We start from the raw sequence: 24931 nt of genomic DNA, 5'->3' as shown, positions 1-24931 counted from the left end.
TCTCGCGAGAGCCGCGATGGAGGGCGGGGGGGAGGGGCCGGGCGCGGCGCTGCCGGCGGCGGGTGGGGCCGCGGAGGGAGGGGGAGGAAGTGTCATGGCGGCGGCGGGCTCAGGCGCGGGCTCCTTGGCGCGGGGCGGCGGCGGCTCCTCGACGGCGTCGCGCTGGTTCTTCAGCCGCGAGCAGCTGGAGAACACGCCGTCGCGGCGCTGCGGCGTGGAGGCCGACAAGGAGCTCTCGTACCGGCAGCAGGCGGCCAACCTCATTCAAGACATGGGCCAGCGCCTCAACGTGTATCCGACTGGGGCGGTGGGGCCGGGCGGGGGGCGGTGGCGGCCCGGGCCGCCGGGCCCGCCTTTCCCCGCCGTGCCGGAGCCCTCCCGGGGCTCGGCGTTCTGGTGGGACGGAGCGGCGGCCCTGAGGCACAGAATGGGGGGAGGAGCCTGGCCGGGGCGCTGCGGGCCGCCTTTGTCGGCGGGCGAGGGCGGCGGGGGTCGGGCCGGGCCTGGGCCGCGGCCCTGGGCGCTCTTGGAGCCTCCAGCCCCGGGCTCCCTCGGGACGGGCTCCCCCTCCTTCGCCGGTCTTTAATTTGATTTTTAAAAAAATCCGAGCAAGACTAAAACCTCCCGTCCCCTGCGAATAGTTGGCTCGGAGTGAAACAAAAGCCCTTGAGGCGTGTTGGGGCTTTGCCGCTGGCGGGGCCTGAGGCGGGGGCTGGCGGGGTCCAGGGATCCCCGCGTTGTCCGGGGAAGGATAACGCGTTCTTGCCGGTGCAGCGTGTGCCGGTATCGGTGAAGTTCCAAAGTGTCCCGGTCTTCAGCCTCCTCCAGCTGAAGACGGTGTGTGGAAAGCAGTGGCAGATGCATAAAAGCACATCGCTTTCGGTTCTGGTAAACAGTTGTCGTGATATATAGCGTTTCCTTAACTAAATCTCCCAGATCTCAGCTTACGATAAACACCGCAATTGTTTACATGCACAGGTTTTATATGCATCATTCCTTCACGAAATTTAATCGAAATGTAAGTATGATTTTATATGTGGTAATAATATACCCATAGTTGTGGCAGTCTAACCGACGAGTGTTATATTCCTTTGCTGGATTGTAAAGTTCGGGGACTTCCAGCTTCTTGTCAGTGGCTTAGAAGCAGTAGTAATACTAATTTTCTACTTGGAGTTATCTGATGGCAATTAGATTTTATCTTCTGCCAGGGAAATATAAAAAATAGGCACCATCAGCAAACACATTTCAGATGTGTGAAAAACGTGTTTAGATGTTTCAAATCTGGCTAGTGCTTATGTGCTGTAGTTTGAAAGGCTGATGTGTAGGAACATGCATTTTTCTTAATGAAGTCAGTGGTGATGCTAGCATGGTGTGTCTGACAATGTGTCTATCCATATGGATTATGTATCTGTTATTCAAAAACAGTGTAAATTAACCAGTCTAGTCTTAAACAGCTTGATGGTAAGTCATAGTAGACAAGAAAAATCTTTAAATCTATGAGAAAACACCAGTTCTCCTGTTTTAACAAATGACCTGTAAATGCCGAATCCAAATACCAAATGTGTTATGAAGAATTGAATTCTTCAGGAAAAATACTACCTGTAATTCAGGGATTTTGTAATGGGTATGGAACTTGAGGTACCAACTTGAAGATTTCAGGCTTCTTTTTTTAATGTCCATTATTGGCTGCAATAGAAAAATAATATAATGTTGTAGGTATAATTTTGGGGGAAAAAACTCAACCAACTTATCGTCAATATTTTATACTAGTTTTGCAAGAGCTGTTAATAGTGATGGTGGTATATCACTAAGTGAAGAGAGTGAGTTTTCTCAGGTCTTGGCTTTTCACGTTAAAATAGACGCATTGAGACTGGCAGATGTTGTGGTCTAGACCAGAGCAGGCCTTGGCCTACTGAGGAGTGGAATGGCAGACCTTGCACTGCCTGATATTTGGGCAGGTACACAGCTGGTTACAGTGTTAGCTGACTCTTTTGTCTGGCATGAATTTATTGCTGTTGTTGGCTGAGCAAATGGACATCTTGTTTGGTGTTTATTTGGCAGGAAATACGTACTAGTTTGTAGGTATACTTCACAAGTGTATTTAAGTTTTTGTGCAAAATCTGAGGTAAATTCCAGCAAGCTTGTTACCAGAATTGTGGTACTACAGGTCTTCGTACTCACAGTGAAGTGTTTAAGTACAACTTGAGCCAAGTGTGCATAAGCCTGAAACCCTTAACCAGAACAAATATATAATGTAGGGTATGTTTATATAGTGATACGGAGCTGTGTATTGAATGGATATATGTATAAATAAAAATGTAATTCCCTACAATGATTTTTCTTAAGACCAAGAATAGCACATGTGAGAATGAGGTGCCAGCAGGCTTTGTGGTGGAATATGCCCTTTGAAAGTGTTTCTGTAATGTATCAAGTGAAGGCAGTAAAACAGTTGTTCAGTCTTTCTCCCTTCTGTGTACCTGCCCACACAGCAGTAGCCTACAGCCAGTGGAAGAGGAGCTGGTGAGCCGTCCAAAGTTTTCTGTGATTGTAGATGGTTTGAGGTTGTGTTAAACTAAGCAGAGCTGCTTGGAATGGAGAGGTCACTGTGTGGAGCTGCTGGGGCTTATGTTACATGTATCACCTGCTAGATTACTCTTTGTACTGTCATCTGGTAATCTAGGATAGATTTAGGTAGCAAGAAGCTTTACCTGCTGTGTTCAAGTTTTCACTGGACACTGGAAAATGCCAAGCACTTGGAACAGGAAGCACAGTAGTATTTGGATACTTAGTGCACTTGTTAATGAAAACTATGCCCAAAATAATATTTATGAATCTTAAAATTCACAAGTAAGCTATGTAAGGGCTGAATGCCATGGAAACTGCAACTATTACAGGAGAGGAAAAGTGTATTGTTAAATTAATTCTCAGGTAATAGTATTCAAATAAGTTAGACAAGCGCACTGCAAGTTAGCAGGCAGTAACATTGATTCCTGCTGAATTACTTTTTGTTAGTTCTTAATGACTGTAAGGCCAGACAGCAGCTTTGTGTATGTACTGATGGGCAAAATAATTTTCATACTTATTTTCCTATAGGGTAAAGGGGATGGTCTCAAAGTGAGTGTGAGCTGCTTTTAAAATACTCCCAAGGCACCTGGTGGGTTCTCTGTAGAGAAAGCAAAAGCCAGGACTCTAATAAATGCTTAATATCAAATCTCCAGAGTACTTGGCAGGCTAAGAAATCTAACTATTCATCCACTGCAAGAAGAAACTAGCCCTTAGAAATTAAATAGTACGGTACTGGCAGTCTTGAAGCTAAAATATAGCTAAAATTTTCTACAGTATATATACATCTCTAATATTTCTTTGTTTTGTGCATGTAGTGATGTTTATCCCTGGCAAGAAAGAGCCTGCAGGCTGGGGCTAGAAAATTAGATGGCCATTAGTCAGAATGCCTTATGATCTCCAGCTGAAAAAATGTAGTCTTGTTTTCTTGCTTTATTGGTAGGTTAATGTTTTTAGTAGAGAAATAAACACTTGCATATCTGTTGTCATGTATAATTGCTGGGTTATACAAATACACGTATGTCTTACATAGAAATTGCATGCATTTCGTTGTGAATAAACAGGTCTTCCAGCAGAACCTCATTTACTGAACAGCTGTTTTCTTAATTCTTTTTTTTTTCTTCAGTATAAGTTACTGCTTAACAATTATACAGGCTTTCAAGATTTTTGAGTCAACTGTGGATAGGGAACAGAATTCCCAACAGTATCTTCTATCTGTAGAGCCACAGGGGTGGGACAGATCAGTTAATATAGTCATGGTTCATTTTGAATGTGTCGCATTTACTGCTCTAATGACCCAAATATTCCTAATTTTGCAGTTCCTGTGGGCTAGCAAGTCACTTGTGATTTGTTGGGGATTATCTATGAAGTACATACATTTTAGATGCAAAGAAGAATGTATTGAGGTTTTGATGTTGCTGTCAAAGCAGGTTAAGACCCTGCAAGGTTGCCCCAGTAATAGGGTGGAAACTTGCTTTACCAATTCCAGTAAGCAAAATTGGATACCTTGACTACTAGTTTTTGCTAGCCATAAAAATGACATTTCAGGAACTACTATGAATATCCTCAGCAGTAGTGCAAATTATTCTTTCTACATTACTGTTGATCAGGGTGTAGTAACTTTGGTTTACCAAATATAAAGTTAGTCAGTGCTAATACTGGGGTGGGGAGGGAGCTTGTTGGCTTCTTACAGGAAATACTAGTCTTACTGTTATACGTTAAAATATCATGAAAATTAAAATTCTTCTGGAAGTACTGTTTCTGTAGTACTTAGTGTGTTTGATGTTATTATATAGCAAATGCCTCTTTAGAGGCTTATTCTTCAGTACACAGTGATTTGAAGAACAGAGAAGGGGGGAAAGTCCTTGGTATGCTGGAAATGAGAGGTAAGGCATCCAATTGGTAGCTGTATTTTTAAATATAATCCCCAGAAATGCCATGTGGAATATCAAACAACCAGTTGAAAATATACTTGATGATGTCAAGGGCTATTTTGCGTGACATGCAGTGGAACTTTACAGTAAAGTGCCTAAAGAAGGCTACAGGAGGATTTTTTTTCCCTGAAGTGCAAGGTAGGTGAGTTCTGTGGAGGGGTTGTTTTTTTTGTTGTTCCCCATCTTTCTGTATTCCCTTCCTGTCTCCTGTGCCCTGTCTAAATTGCAGTATTGAACAGTTGACTTTGCAGTTATGCAGAATTCTTAAAACTTCCTTAATCAACACCAAGCTTCAGTGAGGCTGGTCTTGGCACTCCATTTCTGTTTCTAATTTTGCAGTTTAACACATTTGCTGTTTTTATGCAATGTGAGCTCCTGTTACAGTAAAAAGCCCCCAAAATTGCAACTCTTGTGTTCACACTTGAAAAACCTGTATCATAGACTGGAACCACTTAATGTCTTAGGCTAATTTGTATCAAGTCTAAAAACATACTAATGCCCACATTAAAAGGGAGAGGGAGTGCTCAAAAAACTACCTGCATGCTGCAGATGTATTCTGAGATTATTCCAAATGCTTCCATTGTAGCAACACTTTTTACAGTGTGTCTTGTGCTTTAAAAGTGGCAAAGGACTTGTAACACATTTACCAATAAAACTTGCTGTGTAATGCTCTTGGACTGTCATAATAAGGCTCTTATATTTGGTTCTTCTATTTCAGTGGGACTTGGTTTCTGAGATTCTCAGCTAGTATAAAAAAGGAGATTTAATTTCATAAATTGTGTGTGGTCTGAAGATATTTCTCAGCATCTTAGTTTTGGGTGCATTGTAGATAACTTCTTTAAATCATTTCATTTGTTCTGTGTCAAATGAGGATGTGTGTAAACGTTGGAAGCTTACAGCCTCGTCAGGTCTGTGTCTTAATTTTGCTTTTTTGTTCTACTTTGCTTTTTCTGCTGTTTTTGAGAACTGGAAATGAATGAAAGCATTTGAGTAACTTTGCCAGTTATACACTTAGCAGGGTGTGTTGTCTTCACTGAAAACTGCATGCATGCCAAGTGTAAAATTTTATTAGGAAGTCTGTTTTCCTGAGTAAATACTGAGGGAGACAAAAATATTGACCTGCTCTAAACTAGGAATGAGAACCCTAGTCCTAGACAGGACAAAGACCTGAAATTCTTTGGCCAGGAGCCAACACTTCTCTTTTTTTAAGGAAATAGATCATTGGGGTGTACATAGATTTTCTGATGAACCAGAGTTAAATGCCAGTTAATCAGTTTCATTTAAATCAGCCTCCACAACTGTGTTTTATGTAAGGTCTTGGAGATCAGGAAACTTCTTGGCCTGAACTGATCTGTTTCAGTAAATTAGAAGCTATCTTGAAGTCAGCCTGGTGAAGAATGTGCTTTTTTGGAATGAAGTAAAACTTCAGTGCAGTCAGACATATAATAATAGTGAGTGAGAATTTGCTGATGATTTAATTGTGCTGTTATTGGTGACCTAGTTCGAACTCTTGAGTGCCTCTGTAAAATGTAAATATTTTCAGTCATGGTAATTGTTGAAGGTTGATTTTTCAGAAAGGTAAATTTTGAAATTTCCATGTATGCATAACTATACTCTCAAACTCTGTAGAAAGACCTTGTGTTAGGACGTATTTGAATTAAACTTGTACACAAAGCTAGAAAAACTGTAGGGTCTGAATGCAGGTAGCTGGGGATAAGTGTGCAGTGCTTGGTGGGAATGATAAGGCTAGAGAGACAGGGAGAACAGCAGGGAGCAACAATTTGTTGCTCACTGTGCAGCTGCTGTTCTTCAGCCCAGCAGTAAGGCAACTGGTACAGGTTACTGACTGAATATCTGGCTTCTTTTAAATTGGAGAAAGAAAAAAGGTGGAGGGATTGTGTGGTCCTGGGAGATAGAAAGGATCTTCTGTTTATTTTCTGCTAAAGCCTCTTAACATCCATTCTGTTTCTGATTCTATACACTTCATGACTTTAACTTTCCTTCCATAGGGACTTCATTATGTTGAGTCTTGGTTTTCAGTCTGTGATGCTCAATCTCATTATTAAAAAAAAAAAAATTGAACCGCTGCTGGTCTTTCTGGTGTCCTCATTTCTGTCCAATGTCTTGTCAAACTTGTTCCTTCCTGACTGTTGATTCTGAAACATTCCCAGTTTCCCTTCTTCCCTGTCATTCATGTTTCGCTGGCTTCCTTGCCCTGTCTCCTAGCTGGCTTTCCCCAGAAGCTCAGTATTCTGTCTGAGGATGTAATCCTTCCTTTTAGGCTGCCCTGGTGTAGAAGGTGCTAGACTCAGGCACCCTCCGCGGTTATGCCTGCCCTGAATCTCAAGTACATGTGGCTTACATGGATGAGACAGCCGTAAATGAGAGGTTTGCCCTAGTTCTGGCATTACTGGGCTGGAGCAGAGTTTATCTGCTCTGTAAAATAGACAGCACGTGTGTGTTGGGTTATACGTGTGTGTGCTACTTGTACATCTTCTGGCACTTCAAAGCTGTTGATACTCTAGCTTTCTCAACTCCAGAAAGTCTCCCCGGCCCATGTAGTGTTTAAAAATTTATCTCCCAGCTTAAGTGAGACTTGTTCCAAGTGGTATGTCCCTAGCAAAGGGAATTTCTTCCAGAATTCCAAATCATTACTTTAAGCAATGTGGATAGGAACTTCTAAAAAATCATCAGAAATCTTAAATGGCCGTGTTAATATGGCCTTGTTCAGCAGCACCTGACTTCAGGGGTTTATTTCATTTATTTGTAAGGCTTAAGTTACAAGCTTAAAAAGAAAGCAAGTTTTGTGCTAAATCTGGAAGAATTTGCTCCCTGTGACTTGTTTTGGGCGGTTTGGGTTTTTTTAGAATAGTAGGTTTCTTCATGGCACATTTCTGTACATCTTCCCACGGTGTCAGTTTCCCTCGAGTCTGCCTACTTACAAGTTTTACTGAAGATCTAAGGGGACACTTCACAGTCATTTGAGGAGTCAAAAAGTACTCCCTTGATATGCTTGAAAGTCTCTGAAATTTATCACTTAAACGTTTGATTTGCATTAGTTGGTTGCAGGTTTTGATATATTGTGATTTTTTTTTTTGTACCAGTTATTTTATTTTGGCCTAAGAAAGGGCTGCTTGCTGACTGAAGACAAAAAAGGCAAAGCTCGGTGGGCGTGGGGGATGGGGGGGAGGGGGGTATGGCTGCTACTCAGTTCATTCCGTCTAGTTCTGCTTGGACATTGAACAAGAAATGCAATACCTGCATTCCTTGCACCATGCATTAATTCAATACTCAACAAGCAGCTATTACAATCTCTGAATAAACGCTTTATGCTAGCTTAATTATAACCCAATTTAATCTGCTCATGGCGATGTGAAGGTTTCTATTGTCATTTTAATTCCTGCTTAACATGGGCAACTTTTGCATACAAAGAGAACCCTGGTGGTTCTAAGTCACTTGTAGTTAGCAGTGTCCTGTTTCTGTACAAGTCAGTCATTCTAGCTGGCAGCTAGGCATTGAAACTCTGCATCACAGCTAACTCCTGGGTGATGCTGGAGTGTGAATAGGGGCTTTGCTGCCAGCTTATGACACCTAGAGTTTTATAAGAATTTTCATCTTTAAATATAATTTGTAGTCTTTGCTAATGTTTGATAGAACTGGTGTTTTGTGAATCCTTGTGCTTTGTTCTCCAGGCTCTGCTGGGTGTATTGTGAAGTTTCTAACAGTATGCTTTTACTTACACAACTACGTTTATATAAAAAGCTGTTTTTATTAAAGTTCTCTGCAAAGTTCCTTGCTTTTTAGGAGAATCAAATGCTAGCAGAACTTGTGATCAGTTGTTTTGACTCTTACTGAAAAGATGGTGTAATGGCTCACTACTATGCAAGAAATTGGATGAACTTTCTCATGAAGTGTATTTAACTTGGAACAGCCTGTTCTACTGTGACTAAATCTTGTGGACCAAATCTATTCTTTTTATGTTGAACTAGAATTAGTTTGACCTCAGACATCTTACTCACAAATGTAATTTAGCAGTTATGCTACTCCTTCCCTGTCTGCTGAAAGGATTACATCAGTTATAAAATAAATCAACCAGTTATTTTTTGTTGTTTTGCATGATTTCAGAACTGTTTTAAAAAAAATGAAAAAAACAAATCCAACTTCTTAAACCTTTTCTAGTTACCATTTTGGAGGCTGCATATAAATCCAAGTCCTACTTGTAAAAAGTTAAACACATGTTTTTCTTCTCCAGATAATATCTCCTACGGCATTGTTTTTGGCTGCAAAAGTGGAAGAACAGCCACGGAAACTTGAACATGTTATTAAAGTAGCACATGCCTGTCTTCATCCTCAAGAGCCACAACTGGATACAAAGAGTGATGTAGGTGGAAGTCATGGTTTTAAAGATAAACAGATGACACTTCATCTAATGATCTGTTACTGTCTTGACTGGAGTATTGCTGTCTGCAAACTAGAAAAAAACTTTTATTTGTCTTTTGTATTACTTTTTATAACTTATTAAAGACTCATATATTTGTGTTATGAAACTTGACGAGATTGCTGCATCTTGAACTTGTATTATTTTTAAGACTTCTACATGCATAGTAGAAGACTAGACATGAAATAAGAGGTTTCATGCATGGTTCCCCAAGTCACGCAGGTGGTGCAGGGAGTAGTTCAGGACACTGTTCATCTCTCAACCAGAGGCTTGCTGTGCATTGTTGTCTATGTTCATTGTTAAAGGATGCAGTGTAGTGGTCAGATGCTGCCTCTGGTACACATTGGTCTTCCTTTCATTTGCCAAAGCTTCTCCTTTATAGTTCATCTTTTCTTTCCTGAGATGAGTCTTCCTGAAACCAAACATATGAGGAAGTCTGGTGGAAATGCACCAGAGCTGTTTGGCTTGAAGGTCAGGCTGAGCCAGTTACACCCTGCTGGACCTCAGCTGACATCTAAAATTATTTGAGCACCTTCGTTATGCTCCCAGTTCTTGGAATGATGTCGAGAGGGGGGTGTGTGTGTATATATATATGTGTGTGTGACTGAGCCTCCTAGCTTAACAGGCCAACTGAGTATCTCCAGCTATATATTGAATTACTTGTAAAATGGATAACCTGCCTAGAGATATTTGAATTGATTTGCACTGGCAAGCCTTTGTAATTCTTAGAGCACGCCCCACTTCTCCTAAAAATGCTTTGCTGGAGTAGATGTAAGAGGTCCAGACACTGAAAGATGGTTAGGCTGGTATAACTGAATTGGCAATAATGCTTATACTGGTAGAAGTATTAAGGCAGTGAAGTGTTCAGAGTTGTCAGTTCTAGCTGGCGCGGGTTGCTAGTATTCAAATAGGAAGTATGTGATTAAAATTTTGAGTCAATGGATCATTACGTTTTGACCTGTTTGCTTATTTGTTTCAGGCATACCTTCAGCAAGCCCAAGAGCTGGTTATACTTGAAACAATAATGCTTCAAACTTTAGGTATGTCTTTTTAAGTATCTCCTGCGCAGCCAGCTTACCATGAAGTAATGGGACCCAAGTAACTGGATTTTTTTACGTGCTATTGTTACACTACAATTTTATGATTTTTGTGTACAACTTCTAACCTGTGAATTTAGTTCCGTATCAGCAGTTCTGGTGTGTTCGCTTTGGAGAGAAAAAAAAGGTGTATCTATACTTGTGAAATGGATGTTTCTGACAGTTTGATGGGGTAGAAATGTGTACCCTTCTAAACAGATTTTACTCCAAAGTAGTAACTAGGCTGATATTTCTTCCTATAAGGTAACATGTTATACTAGGTTAGCTGCATATGTGTTGTGAAGCAGTTGGGAAGAGCTTTATACTGAGTGCTCTTCCCCATTTTTGCCATTCGGTAGAATAACATCACATAATCACATAGTTGAGCAGGGTTACCACCTCTGAACATCACAAGTTGTAGTGGAACCACTGAATGGATTCAGGTGATTCTAGAATCGAAATGAAATGTTCTGATAGGAAACTTTTCTGACCTTAAAGTAAAAGAAATAGGGACAATTACAGCTAGTAAGCCCGAGAACACTGATTTACTTGGGTATTCTTAAGTACCGCTTTGAGTATATTGTTTAAAAAGAAAAGCTAATAGGAGTGACCTAATTCTTAAAATAGTGTCATAAACAGAGAAAGATTTCTTAAGCCAGTGACCTACAAATTGACTCAGTTTGTAATTTCATAGGTGCAGTGTTTTAAGTCCCAGAAACCAATGAAGAAAGTGCATGTGCTCACACACATATTTCAGTGTGCCTGTAATAAAGCTTTTACTGACTTACTAGTGTACTAGAAACTGTTCAGATATATTCAACTTGAAAAATACAGTGATCTCCCATGTTATATATCTATAGGACTTGATATTACTGAAGGAATGTTTTACTAATTGATCTTGAAGTAGCTATACAATCACCATTAAAAAGTATGAAAAGGTGCGGAATAGGCAGTTAAAAACAGTGTTACTTGATAGGCAGTGCAAAGGTTTAGCAAGCATTTTAGTTCTGTGGGGAAACAAAAGGGGTTTGTTTTTTTTATTTTACAGATACAAATGTATAATTCTAAAATGTATTCGTAACTCTTCAGGTTTTGAGATTACCATTGAACATCCACACACAGATGTTGTGAAATGTACGCAATTAGTGAGAGGTCAGTGACTTTTAACTGCTTCTGTAAGTCCTTTTTTTACCTTTCTAGTGAAATTTGAAGGTGATGTTATTTGTCTAATGTGATCTTCACCAACTGTGTTATTCAAAGAGTTTATTTAAAGCTAATTACTAAAAGCCTGATCTTAACCTTTAGAGTTGGATAGAGTTCAGTTCTCTATCCTTCATAATTTCTTTGCTTTCTTCTTAGCTTTGATTTTAATGTCTGTCCCATGTTTTCTGAAATGACAGAAGCAATTAGTGGTTGAAAACTGAATCGCTAACTACTTGGCATTGTTCTGCTTTGATTATCATCACTCTTGAAGTAGTTTTACCAAGTGAAGATTAGACTGCATGTAAATTGATGGCTAATGCTAGCTTTCTGTCTTAGCAGATCTCTTCAACTAATGAACTGAGGGGTTAAGAGAGTGCATAGTAGTTTGCTATCACATGCAAATACTTAAAAGATGTGACTAATTGTTTTTTCTGGAGCAGGGTGTACTTGTTTTGGATGGTAGCACAAAACCCCAAACCTTTTGTTGAACAGTCATATCCTGTAACTTGTATGCAGCTCATTAACGTGACTGGCTAGAAACCTGTTTTGTTCTTCAATATTTTTCTGTTGCATTTTGGCATATCTTCTTCAATTCTTAAATGGGTTTCTTTTGGAGCTTTAAAAAAAAGGAAAAAAATCGTCTCATAAGATGGAGGATGAAAAAACTGGGAATCAGTTGTAAAAGCACCTAAAATATGCTTTTTACTTTAATTATGCTCCTTAAATTAAAAGTTTTTGGAAATTACTAGGCCATGGTTGTTATCTTTAGTCATTAGCTTTTTCTGTAGTGAAAAATGCAAAGTTAAGCACTTCAGAGGTTTTTTGTTGTTTGTGGGTTTTTTTGCTATAAAGTCAGGTACAACGTAATCATGTTAACTAGATCTGGGTTTTAGTAACACTAAAATTACAGTTGCTTTTTGAAGGAAAAGTATCTCTCGTTTTTAAAATAGCTTATTGGTGTAGTGTCTTCAGAGTTTGATCCTGAGTGGGACTGGAGCTGTAGCTTGCCTGTGCAAGTAGCGTTATTGCTGTTCTTGCAGTAAGATAATGATTCTTCACTTTCTGTCCAGAATTGGTTGTGACTTGGTGCATAAGTCTGATTGCACCTGGAGTCTCAATAGTCTGCATCAGCAGCTCTGTCGGGTTTTGCTTTGCATTTTCTTAGCTGTTGGTCAGTGTAAATGTGAGCATGGATTTCATGGGTTTGTGTGAGCCCCTGCACTTCTGCCTCAGCGTTTGGGGCTGCGGGGAGGGGTGGCAGGCAGTGTGGTAGCTGCATCAGAATTTCCACGTGAGCAAGTGTATTTGACTTGAGCCTACAAGAAGAAAGGCATCCTGCTACACAAACGTCTTTCCTTTTGTCAAGGGTAGATACTCTTAAGACAGCTCAGCTTTTTCCTTTGTGTTTTGTATGCTATTTCTGTGTAGTGACAAAGTTCATACGTTGCAGGTACATGCTAATTTTTAAATAGGGCATTTTAAAGGTAGTATTTAATGTCAGCACAGTTTAACAAAATACTTAGAATTCTAAATTTAAAGCAAATCTTGAAATGTGAAGGCTTCAGTGACTGCTGAAAATCCATGTGCCTCAAGGACTGGTGCAAAGTGAATGTAATACATCTGATGCTTGAAAATCTACTCAAGTAGGTGTGCTCCTTAGTACGGGTCTGTGCAAATGGAATTCTTGTCGGCATATGCCCCTTCTAGGGGTGGTGTAGGCTGCGAACACAAGACTGGAGTACCTCATACTAAAAAACCCAACAACAAAAAAACAACACCATGACAACCAAAAACAAACAAAAAATTAATCTACACATAAAAAACATTGAACATGAAATCTGTAGTCATGCATGCAAGTCAAGCAAGTAGAGAATAATTACCGTGGAGTATTAGTCTTATGTATCGAGTGAATAAAGAGATAGGCTTGTGGGCACAGTGATATATCTTCAAAGATGCGGTGGTATGATTTTAGTTCTCTATCTCTTTAACATTTATTTAGTGGACACCATGTTGTTTTACTGTGAATAGGTTCAACACTTAGATATCAAGTCCTAAAGGTTTCAAAATATATCTAAGACTCGTCAGTGTTAAGCCTTCAGTGCTAAAGGCATTCACTGAGAAGTTAAAGAAATCCAAGGTTGCTTCTTCCAGTTCTGGTAACATGTCTTCTTGGACAAAAAGCACCATTTCAGAAGGCAGAGGTACATTTTTTATTAAAGGTGATTAATTTATCCAAGTAATTAAAACCTCTGGCTGTATGTTTGGGGAAGGAAGGAAGGAACATAATATGGCTGACATAAGTATCAAAAGAGAGGCAACAAAATTAGCTGAGGTATGCAGGTGTACCTGAGACTTTGGCTTAGCATTTGTGCACTGAATTGCCATGTGCTGGGAAGATTCCCTTTTGCTGGTTAAACTTAAGTGGCTAAGAGGGTGCCTGATTCTGTATGTCATTTTCTGTTGTCTTGCATCCAGGAGAATGTGCTTTATGCTGTCACTGTTACCTGTAGTAATCTGTAAGCTACCCTCTTTAAAAAACAAAGTAAATAAAACTAAAAAAAACCCAAACTGCAGGTTCTGTTGATGATGCTCAAAAGATTCAGCCAAGTCCTTTGTCAGAAGACTGTCTACTCTTGCAGTGGCATACCAGAATCAATTGCTGGAAGCTGAAGATGGACTAGTAAGTAGGAGTTGATGCCAACAGGCATAACTGTTTCAACATGGAACTAAAGAAAAAGTTGAGTCTCCACCTCTAAGATTGAAAGTTTTTCTGAGGGTAGCAGTAGACAACACAGATCACTGTAGGTAAGGGGTGACTGGCTGCATATGTAATGACTCAAATGTTCAGGCACAAGGTATATAATCCTTCTGGTTTTCAAAGATTGATGGGTTGATGAAATTGTTCCATCTTTACAGTTTGGACAGCATAGTAGACAAGGGAAATGGTGTGGGCTCAGTCTTTTTTCTGCACCGTTCTTCCTCAGTGTCAAGAGACTGAGAAGAGGAGACAGGACCATCATTCCTTAGGATCCCACAGGTCCTCTAAAGAATCTGAAGGCAGTGGATCTGTGAAGGCCTGTCAGCAAGCTCCAGGATTCCATTCCAGGGATGCTCCAGTAGTGAAGAGAACAAAGAGGGGGAAAAAAAAATCAAAACCACCAACACCAAAAACCGTTCTGGTGTCAAACTACCTCACTGGCTTTGAATGCTAGTTGAATGCTTAGCAATGAAACTGCCCTAGTGCTGAGAGCATGGCGTGGTCCTCAGTCTGTTCCCAGCCTGCTTCTGGTGGAACTTGAAGGGGAGGAATCTGTATCCTCATCTCCATCTTGGGAAGTCTTCAGTCATTCCTTTTTCTGTGTTGGTACACAACCTTCTTTTGGAACTGAAGATTGGATCCCAAGGATATCTAGGATTGTTCTCACTGCTCTGCAGGTTATCAGGTATCTTGAACACCCATGATCCTTACTAATCTTTTGTGGAAATCGCACTGTCAAATTCTTCACACATACCATAGTCTGTCTGCACAGGTGTCATGGGTTAAGTCAGGCTTGTAAAGACAAAGTCAGCAGAAGAGATGAAAATGAATCTGCCTTTTCAGAGGGTATTCTCATGAGGAAAATAAAAATCTTGGTATATACCAAGTGGCGTGGAAAGATCTTAAACACCAGCTGCACCCCAGCGCTGCTACAGGTGGCTGTCACATCCTGAACTTTCACTTTGGGCTTTTACAGGCCTGTTGCCAAGGTTTTAACACTTTGAGGAAAGTTAAGCCGTCAGGACTGCTCAGACCTGAATGCATACACCGTGATCTCCTCCAGCCCTTTCCAGATACAACAGGCATCCACCAGCATGCCTCTGTTCAGAGCCTGTGGCTTTTTTCCTTTGGCCCAGAAGGTCTTCAGCAAGCTTTCTCTCTTCTGACGTTGGCTGGCTTATCTGCAGTCCCCTCTTTCCGGGGAATGCTTATGTACGTTGTTGGGGTCCTAGGCGTAGCCAGCTACCACCCTCCTAAGGGTGACTTGGCAGTCACAGTTCTGTGATTATTTCAAGATCCAAGATATCCGAGTCTTTTCTCCAGCACTAGGTTATCTTGGAATGGCAACTGGTTGCACTGTGTGGCTATGCCCAATAAAAAGCATTTTGCTTTCCAGTTGGGAATTTCTTGGAGGCAGTAGCTTTTTGGAAGGTGTATCGGACAGCAAGTCCTGTTTCAAAAACTTGATTACTATTTTAGTAATCCCCTGCCTTATGGTTGCTTCTGCAGCAGTGAGACAGGGTGGGTGTTTTGAATCACTCCTGAATGACAGAATGTAAAGCTAATGATTAATGGCTGGCATCATAGTCATTGGTCCTGCGGCTTGTGAATTATAACAGAGAAGCTCTGCTGGCTTGTTGAGCCTCTGCTTCAAGATTATTTTAATTTGGAGATGTACTTTCCACTAGTAAAGGAAATAACATACCAAAATATAGGAACCAAAATTAATTAGCTTTAACTGTAGCGATAGATTCTACTACACCAAAGCTGCCCTAAATACAAGAGAAGAGTTTAGGACAGATGTTTTTGTTGTGCCTTGTGTTACCATACACAGGCTTTAGTTGTGAGCTGAAGCTTCTTGCTGGTTTTGGCAATGACGGTGATTTAACTGTAAATAAGTTGGAAGAGTATCATACTGTTTGTAGTATAGGTAAGGTATTTAGCACGTTAGTTTGTGATTGAGGCTAAAATGTGTGTTTCAAGATGTGATTCTTTTCTTCCAGGTATGTGTTTTGATTTACTCAACTTTCAAGCTGATGTGTTAAATAGAAGTTTTCTGGCATCTGCTTTTCTTCCTTGTTTAAAAGGGATGTATCAGAGTAGAGATGCTTCTTGGTCTGGTCCCTTAATTCAAACATGTTGTAACTTTACAGCATGTGGAAACCATTGAAGATCCTTTAAACATTACTTTGATGAAAAATGAAGAGCAAGACATCAATTTCAGTCCTGTTGAACCATTCTGTATTTTCGTTTGTGTTGTTATGATAGCCTCATTTCACTTTCTTTTTTGGTGATGCTGCCTTACGCTTTTTTTTTATGGGAGGGAGCGAAAGAGGTTGAACTCCATGGTTATCTGGCATGCAATTACCATTATAGATTGCAAATATTACAGTGTAAACTGATACCTTGTCAGTTTATCTTTTGATTGTTATGGATTAGTAGAACTGGTGTGTAGGAATGGATGCTATCACCTTGCTACTTCCACATTCTTCTCAGATTATGGCACTGCCTGACTGTGTAGCATAAAGACAAATCTGATTTGTACTCCTTGGCAATCATTAGAAGTAGAGTTAAATCACTATTTTAATAATGCTTTTTTAAAAATGAAATTTTAAAAGCCATTGCAGTCTTTCTCAAACTTTATGGAAAGATTATTATTAAAATAAGTTTAACAATATTCCCTTTGACATAAAACTCAACAATACACTTTCTGCAGGTAGAACTGATTTCAAGTGATAGTGTGAAAGTAAGAATTCAATGAAGGCTGCATTCAATCTTCAGTTAAAACCCCTGTGCCCAGCTATTCCATTATATGCATGTTACAGTAAGTTCTCTTACTTGAGTGAGGAGTGTTGGGGTGTCACTGGTAGGGGTCAGTGCTAGATGGTGGTAACAGCCCAAGTCGTTGGCTTTTCATTTCTGGCATGTTGCAGTCTGGTGTGGGGTTTTTTTCCTGACTGTAACTAAAATGAAGTCACTTACTTCCTATCAAAGTTCTGCCATAGGTTTAGCAAATGTAGAACAAAATGTCATGAGTACGGTGCCCTTAATTAGAGGGAGCGGAAGACTCGTTTAATTTTTTTACCATCTAGCTTGGGAGCTTGCTGTGTTGTAGGGCTTTCGGAGAGAGGAGTGGCTGTTCTGGGGGAGGTGTGGGGAGGGGGGAGGGGGGTCCTGCAGCTCCTTTCCAAGAGCAGAACCTGCGCTGTGCTGTGAATTGGCTCTTAGCAGCTGCCTTACTGCAGTCCCGGGTCATGCTGGGGGTCACCTGTGAACGAGGGTGGGGGTGCAGGTATTCCCGGAGGAGAGCACGCTCACGTGCCAGGCGCTGGCGGGGTGGATGAGCGAAGGGAGACTGTTCTGTGGGGTGTACAGGGGGGAGGGCAGTGAATGGAATGACTGGTCCGTCTCCAGTTACTGAATGTAATGGCCTCTTCTGTACCTTTTTTTATATTTTAAAGGCTAGTTAGCTAAACTCAGGTCAGTTCTGTGCAAGTATACCAAGCGGTACTTTTGGAAGGTAAAACTGCTTTAATTTTGGTATGAATCGGACAAGTCAGTGCAGCTCTTTAATCTCTCCGTTTTTCTTTTCTTACAGCAAGCAAGGATTTGGCACAGACATCCTATTTCATGGCTACCAACAGGTTGTTATCCTGAACCTCTTTGTTGCACTGTTGTAGCACACTATAGCTTCCTTTACTGCAGGGCCCCCTACATGTGTCTTACCCTTGTTGCAACAGGAGACTGGGCCATCTACAGTGGTGGTACCTTCCTGTTTGCAGTGCGGTGTATTGTACAAGGGCCTGATGGCACAAAGGGGTTAAATGCACAATGAGAAGTGTAGTGGTGCTTTCTGATGACATTTTCTCGATTGTGAGTGCATAAGTCTAAAATTGGTAGCCTGAATAGCAGCTAAAGATTACAAAGAGCTAAACTTAACCTAGAAATTCGAGCATCTTGGTAAGTACAAAACTATTTTTAGTTTACACTTGTAGTTAATGGCAGTTTTCTCTTAACTTTAAATATACTGATCCAATCTTAATCTATAAAATTGTAGTGGGCCTAAGATCTTTTCAATGAGCTGATTTTTCTTTTCAGATGAACTAGTAGTAGTCCAATGTTTCTTCCTCTTAGAAACAGCTCTTTAATATATAGTTTTAAAAGTTAAGTACTTCTATAAATTTGAAGTTCTAGGATTCCAAATGGGGTCTGTGTATACGTAGCCTGTTGTAGAAAAATGGTGTTGAGAGCAGACTTCAGTCTTGATTTCTCAGTGACTTCAGTTTCCTTCTTGCCAAACAACTTTGAGCTTTATGTAAGAGGACTACATTACACGTAGATAGTTTTTAAGCCATATCTGCTGGTCATTAGAACTCTTCCAAATAATTTTTTCTTGGTGGCTCCTTGATGGGCAAGGTTCTGTATTTGAAACAGCTGTTAAGAAAAGTTGTGATAAAGCAGTGAAACTGAGCTGATGTCTTTGTGCTGCTGCCAGCTGGAAGCTGAAGGCGAGTTCACAAGTATCCCGAGTCCAGGCCTAGGGAAAGCTAAGCCCACACGTAATTCACCAGGCTGCTGTGGAACTACTGGGCACCACCTTCTAAATTGTCTCGTTCAGAGACTGCGTAGAAAGCTGTATGGTTTTTACCATAGAATTTAATTGACCATATTATACTTCTTCCTTTTTGGTCCTTAAGTACAGCAGAATAACTGGTAAATTTATTGACTGTTTGTCACACTTCTAGCAAAGTGTGTAAACTTTTCTACTAGATAAATACCCTGCCCTGTGTTTTCTTAAGGCAATAAGTTATCTTACGAGCTTCATCAGAAGGATGTTCCATGAACTAATGTTTAACTGCTGTTGCTTGACAAGTTACCTTATTCTGGATATTAATGTCTGAATTGTTTGGGTTTTCTGTTTTACATGTTTGATTTCCTTTGGTTCCTCATTACGAAATTTGTGCAACAGTCTTCACCTTACTACATTCTGTCTTCAGTACAAGCCTACAGTGATAGCATGTGTGTGCATTCACTTGGCCTGCAAGTGGTCCAACTGGGAGATTCCAGTATCAACTGATGGAAAACACTGGTGGGAATATGTAGATCCTTCGGTTACTCTAGAATTACTAGATGGTACGTAATACTGCCTTCTCACATCCTGAATTTCAAGGGTCTATTAATGTAAAAATGGGAGCGTAGTACAGTAAGAGTGTAGCTTTAAGCCTGAATGAAGCCTCACTGACTTCGTGTACCAGACCCTCAGGTGAAAGGAAGGCATAGGAGAGGGGAGAACTTTGGAAGACAGATTTGGTTTTGCGACCCTTATGGTTTCATCCTGTGGGCTGGAGCAGGTTAGAATCTTGCTTTTGAATGGTTTTCAGAACTCGGAAAGGGATGAAAACTACCAGTGCAAATCCACGCAGTCCTGATGATTTTACTTAGATCACTGGTCCAAGTCTATGGCTTCACTGAAACAGCTGTTCTTAAGGCTATACATACAATTACCGCGTTTGTGAAGGTAGTTCCATGTTAACAATTTGGTATGGGTTGTGATATCTGACTCCTGTAAAATATTTTTCTTCTTCTTAAATGGCTTCTTTCCAGAAGAAAGTATATACCTAGAAGACCACAGACCTAGAAGTTTACTATCTTTCAAACTGGTACTTACTACAGTGGAGCCTGAATTTCAGGCCCACATACACTGCTGTAGTGGAGGTGGTGGCTTCTGGCGCTCTCAGATACATCTCTTGGACTTTGCTTTTAGTTCTAGAGTGAAACATTAGTTGCAGAGTAGTGGTGGAGGCCTCTGGGCTTGGTGTGGCCCAGCATTGTTCCCCAAGCCTGCTTTTTTCCCCTGCTGAGCTTTTCATACTGGCAATGGTTTTTTTTCTGAAAGGGAAGACTTGAGTGGATGTCAGGTGAAGCACAGAACCAGAGTGAGCTTGAAATTGCAAGGCCAAATATCTCTGTCTTAGTAGGCTTGTTTAAGTTATATCTGTCGTTCCAAATACTACCCTGCCTTCCTCCTCATCTGGCTGTTGGGTTTGTGTGTTTAGTAAGCATGCATTGTTCTGATTCTTAAAACCCCACAAGATGTGTGCGGTGAGCTCATGGTGAATGCCACTGAATTGTTAAAGCATTTAGGGAGCTGGTGTGTGTAATGCTCGGGCAGACCAAAGGGCTGAGGCAGTTTCGCACTTGGGAGCAGCTGAGTTTATAACTTGCCTGTGGAGTTCTCGAGAAGCCAGTTCTTCCAGACCTGCAAGAGATCTACTTTTGCATTCAAATTCTGACTGTACCCAATTATTTTTAGCGTGTGAGTAAAATTACATTTCAGTGGAAAGTGTTTTTATTTGCAGCCGACAAGCATGGAGACCTGCATTTCCTTGTGGACATACTAATTGCAAGGATTTTTAGGGTTTTAACAAGCCAGCTACCCTGCCTTGGACAGAAATTAATCAAAAGCTGTTGTTTAAAATGGGGTGCTTCAAAGCGTCTGATGGCTTAGATTTTGTTCAGAGCTGTTATGGGTTGTTCCTGAAGTGCAGCAGAATGACTGAAACAGTGACTTAGAAATACATAATTTAAAGGAAACTTAACTTCATATGGGAAGCGTGCCCAAGCTGAATGGCGAGTATGGTGTTTTAGGAGCTATTGTTTGTGCAGATCCCTCTTGAAATTGTTGGTCTAACATTCAGAATCTAACACAAGATTCTAAAAGACTTTAAAAAAAAAAAAAGTATCTCAAATTCAAACCTGTTTCTGAGAAAGTGTGTAGTGGTCAGAAATTTGTCATAGTGAAAGACTTGCCTTTTTTGTTAAACACTTGTCTGACCATTTTCTTTTTATTAAATACTGATTCAAATCACATACAGCCAGTAGTAACTACTGTGAAAGCTGTATGCTTTAGTCTAGAAAAATGCTTAAAAGTTTAACTTGCTTTTTAGAGAATCAGATGTAAAAAATGGTTTTTTTTCTTTTTGTATTTTTTCTTTCTTCCCTGTACCCAGAGCTAACTCATGAGTTCCTGCAAATACTGGAGAAAACGCCTAGCAGGCTCAAAAGAATTAGAAATTGGCAGGTAAGGAATTTTCTTATACCAGTGTCTAGGTGAACTAGGAGAATTGTGAACCAAAGGAAAAAGTTTCGTTACATCTTATTTGCTCTCTATTTCTGCCGTTGGGTTGGGAGGGGGCAAAACCTCGGGTCAGCTTTTATCACCATCTTTGAGCTACATTAGAATGTACTGTACAAAGATTCGAAGCTGTGCATTTTCTCACCTTTTTCTTTTTTGCTTAGGCTAATCAGGCTGCTAAGAAACCTAAAGGTGAAGGACAGGTGTCCGAGAACTCACTTCTTGGTTCATCTTTGGTCCAGAATTCCATTTTGGTGGATACAGTTACTGGTGTAGCTGCAAACACAAGTTTCCAAAAACCATCGACATCATTTCCTGCACCGGTACCTCTGACCTCAGGAAGTATTTCTGTTCCAGACAGTCATGCACCTGAAAATTTGGCAATATTAGCTACAGGAATGCCAAGTACCTCATACAGTTTGGCATCACACCAGGAATGGCCTCAGCATCAAGAGCAAACAAGGACAGAACAAATATACTCTCAAAAACAGGAGACGTTACCTGCTGGTCAGTACAGCATGAACTTCCAACCAGGGACGTCCGTACAGTTGCACTCTGGAGTACATCACAGACCTGACAAGCTTGCTGAGCATTCTGCTGTCAAACAAGAATATTCTCATAAGTCAGGAAACAAACACCATGGACAAGTCGCTGCTCCTGTCATAATTCCACAAAAAATGTCTCTGGATAAATACAGAGAGAAGCGCAAACTAGAAACCCTCGAACTGGACATGAGAGAACACTATGTAGCAACCCCAGGCGAACAGCAGCACAAAAAACACGTGCAGCCACAGCCAGCCAGCAGTTCTTCTGTTACGTCTCCTATTAAAATGAAAATTCCTATCGCAAACGCAGAAAAGCCTGAAAAACACTTTTCTGATAAGAAAGAAAAGGGTGGCTCGCTCAAACTCCGTATACCGATCCCACCCACAGAAAAGGGTGCCAGTAAGGAGGAGCTGAAAATGAAAATTAAAGTTTCTTCCTCGGAAAGGCATAGCTCATCGGACGAGGGTAGCGGAAAAAGTAAACATTCAAGTCCCCACGTTAGCAAAGAGCATAAGGAGAAACACAAAGAACACTCTTTAAACCGCCACCACAGTACTGGGCATAAGCACTCCCATTCACACAGTGGTGGCAGCAGTAGTGGCGGCAGTAAGCATAGCACTGACGGAGTAGCACCGACTGTTTTGAGGAGTCCTGTTGGCCTGAGTAGCGATGGCAATTCCTCTAGTTCCGGCTCTTCAAGAAAGAAGTTGCACAGCAATGATGCTTCTCACAACCACCACTCCAAAATGAGCAAAAGTTCCAAAAGTTCAGGTAGTTCATCTAGTTCTTCCTCTGTTAAGCAGTATGTATCCTCTCACAACTCTGTTTTTAACCTTCCCTTACCCCCTCCTCCCCCTGTCACATACCAGGTGGGCTACGGACATCTCAGCACCCTCGTGAAACTGGACAAGAAACCAGTGGAGAACGGTCCTGATGCCAATCACCAGTACAGTACAAACAGCCAGCATATGGACTACAAAGATACATTCGACATGCTGGATTCGCTGTTAAGTGCCCAAGGAATGAACATGTAGTCAATTCTTAGGTTGTTTTTCTTTACTTTTTTTAATTTAAGGATTGTTAGAATGGAAAACTTCCTAATGTAGCAGTAGCAATGCCAGCTGTTGCTGCTGTCGTTTCGGTATATGTAAGTGCTGCTTTATCCTTCACTCTGAAAAGAAGAGGTATAGTAAACAAGTCTTTATCTCCACATACGATAGTGTTATAAATACTGTAATAGCATGGAAGGTGCAAAAAATCTCAGTATTTCTACAACTGCAGCTAAGAACAGTAGAATGAACGTCTGCTTTTAGGTGTATAGGATGCCTCAAGCATTGATTATTTATAATTTTGAGTACTGCAGCCACAACTTTTTGTTGCGTAGTTCTTGAATGAGTGTCATTGTTTTCTTGTGTATTTATACTGTATGTATGATTTGCATGTTTCAAAGATAAAGGGATTAAAAACAGTATACTGAAACTGTTTACAAGAAAGTGGAGAAAAATGTACATACATTTTTGTATGTTTAGATATACCGTAAATACTCAGGATTGGAGCTGCTTGTAAGTATAACAAAATACACATAACTTTATTTTATCTTGCCAGAGTCCATCAGTTATCCAAACAAAGATGGCACTTTGTCTTGTTTATCTTTAAACTGTAGGCCTTATTGGAAGCCGCTTAAAAGGGACACTTCACTAGAGAAGGACCATGTAGGGTCAGCACCGCACAGTATTACCAGAGAGGCAGGAAATCGGGTAGGCCTCTGCTCGCTCGTTACGGCCAGACCTCAGACATGTCCCTTGCTTTCTGAAGGAAAAAGGAATTCAAATAAAAGTTTACATAATCTTTTGATGTGAAGTGCATTTAAACGTTTATTGGCTTGATGCAGTAAAATAGACACAGAGCTGTTAATAATGGTTATGTAGATTCATGCGACTTAACTGCAGTTCATAACCGGCATTGTGAAAAAAATAATTTTTTTTTTAAAAAAAGGTCATAATTTATTTTAATAGCAAACAGGGTCACTGTTTCCATTACCATTTCAGAATAATACCCGTGTTCTTAAATACAATAACTGTACTTGTGTGTGATGCCACATTTCTTTTACAGGTGAATGCAGTCTTCATAGTAAATAAGAATAAAACTATCAATATCCCAACAATAAAATAGTTACCATTGCTGCTGCGCATTGTACTTGTGATTAGTTAACAAATTGGAAGACACTTGTTCTGTTTTTTCAGCTCTGTGGGGGTTTAAAAAAAAGGAAATCAATCTCCCAGTTAAACCACTAGCATCCATTTTATCTGCCCGCATGTGTCAGTGCAATGGCTTGTGCGCTCTTTCCAGGGTGTTTCGCTCTTTGGAAGAAATGACAGGTGTGAATGTCCTTGTTTTTTTCAAAGCCAATACTACAGCTCAGTCGGCTGGCTAGCAGCGAACTGGCTGTCTGGGTTGTTACTCAAAACTATTCATAAGCTATGAAGTACCTCAACACGAACTCAGTATGTAGTAGCAACGGCCGGTTTTCAGTGACTTCTCTTAACTTGGAAGTGACCACGATGTGAAGTAAACTTTTGCTAAGCCACCTCATTCCCTTAGTGCTCGTGTCATTCTGTAAGTCTCAGATGTCACAGCTGGAGCTTTGCCCTTTCAGTTAACATCACTCACGTGTGCTTTAAATGATAAAACTGTTCAATATCTACTCGGTCGGTAGTTGCTGTATTATGTAACTACAGGTATATCAATTACTATGTAATACTCTGTTTCCAGTAATGCAAACGCTTGTAATTACTTGAATAAGTTTTATTTGAACTATGGATACTTTTTTTACACTTAAGGAATATTTAAATGGAAACCTGATCGCATTTTCTGCTAATCTTGGCTTAAATCTTGGCCCGTGTACAAAACCCAAAGCTGTCTTATCCCTACCAACATGTTATTTTTCTACATTTGGAATGTAACTTCTTGTTACGTAACTTCTGCATTGTTGAATATTTTCTCTCCTTTTATAGGCCGTTCCCTTTCCATCTCAGCGCTACTTTTGTGTCTGATTTTTATTAAATGTAATCCGTGTTACATACTGTCCTATAGTATGGGTAGACGGATGAAATAGCGGTGAATTGTCTTTTATTTTTCTTTGAAGCACTACAGTACTTTCTTTTTGAGTCTGTTTTAAATAGTTGTGCCATGAAATGCGTCTTATACAGCCACTCTGGATAAGCAATATATTGTACTGTAAATATAGTAATTGCTGTCGTAACTTGGCGTTACAATGTC

General features: G+C 40.4%; 1 protein-coding gene across 7 annotated transcripts; it reads left to right on the top strand.

Annotated features, from left to right (window-relative positions):
- Positions 1-16: 16 nt before the first annotated feature.
- Positions 17-24646, top strand: CCNT2 (cyclin T2). Of its 7 annotated transcripts, XM_037397049.1 has the most exons (10): positions 83-291; positions 937-1018; positions 8749-8877; positions 9914-9974; positions 11100-11162; positions 17570-17615; positions 18941-19104; positions 20982-21052; positions 21271-22423; positions 22522-24646. In XM_037397049.1, exons 1-10 carry the CDS (start codon positions 95-97, stop codon positions 22584-22586), a joined length of 2031 nt encoding a protein of 676 aa, XP_037252946.1. In that variant the 5' UTR covers positions 83-94; the 3' UTR covers positions 22587-24646. The 7 variants fall into 7 exon arrangements, 6 of the variants coding, with proteins under 6 accessions (XP_037252945.1, XP_037252946.1, XP_037252947.1 ...); XM_037397048.1 differs by having other exon boundaries at positions 17-291; positions 21271-24646; XR_005105706.1 differs by lacking the exon at positions 22522-24646 and having other exon boundaries at positions 91-291; positions 17570-17931; positions 21271-21361.
- The last annotated feature ends 285 nt before the right edge of the window (positions 24647-24931 follow it).

This window comes from Falco rusticolus, chromosome 8 (genome assembly GCF_015220075.1).
Source record: "Falco rusticolus isolate bFalRus1 chromosome 8, bFalRus1.pri, whole genome shotgun sequence".
Taxonomy (NCBI): Eukaryota; Metazoa; Chordata; class Aves; order Falconiformes; family Falconidae; genus Falco; species Falco rusticolus.
The sequence above is the reverse complement of the archived record's forward strand: the minus strand, read 5'-3'. Positions and strand labels throughout refer to the sequence as shown.

Bases quoted from the DNA above. Each gene is read 5' to 3' on its own strand.
- CCNT2 (XM_037397048.1), top strand. From the start codon at position 17: ATGGAGGGCGGGGGGGAGGGGCCGGGCGCGGCGCTGCCGGCGGCGGGT. The intron at 1,019-8,748 runs GTAAGTATGATT...TTTCTTCTCCAG, and splicing joins TCACGAAATTTAATCGAAAT to ATAATATCTCCTACGGCATT. The intron at 9,975-11,099 runs GTATGTCTTTTT...GTAACTCTTCAG, and splicing joins AATAATGCTTCAAACTTTAG to GTTTTGAGATTACCATTGAA.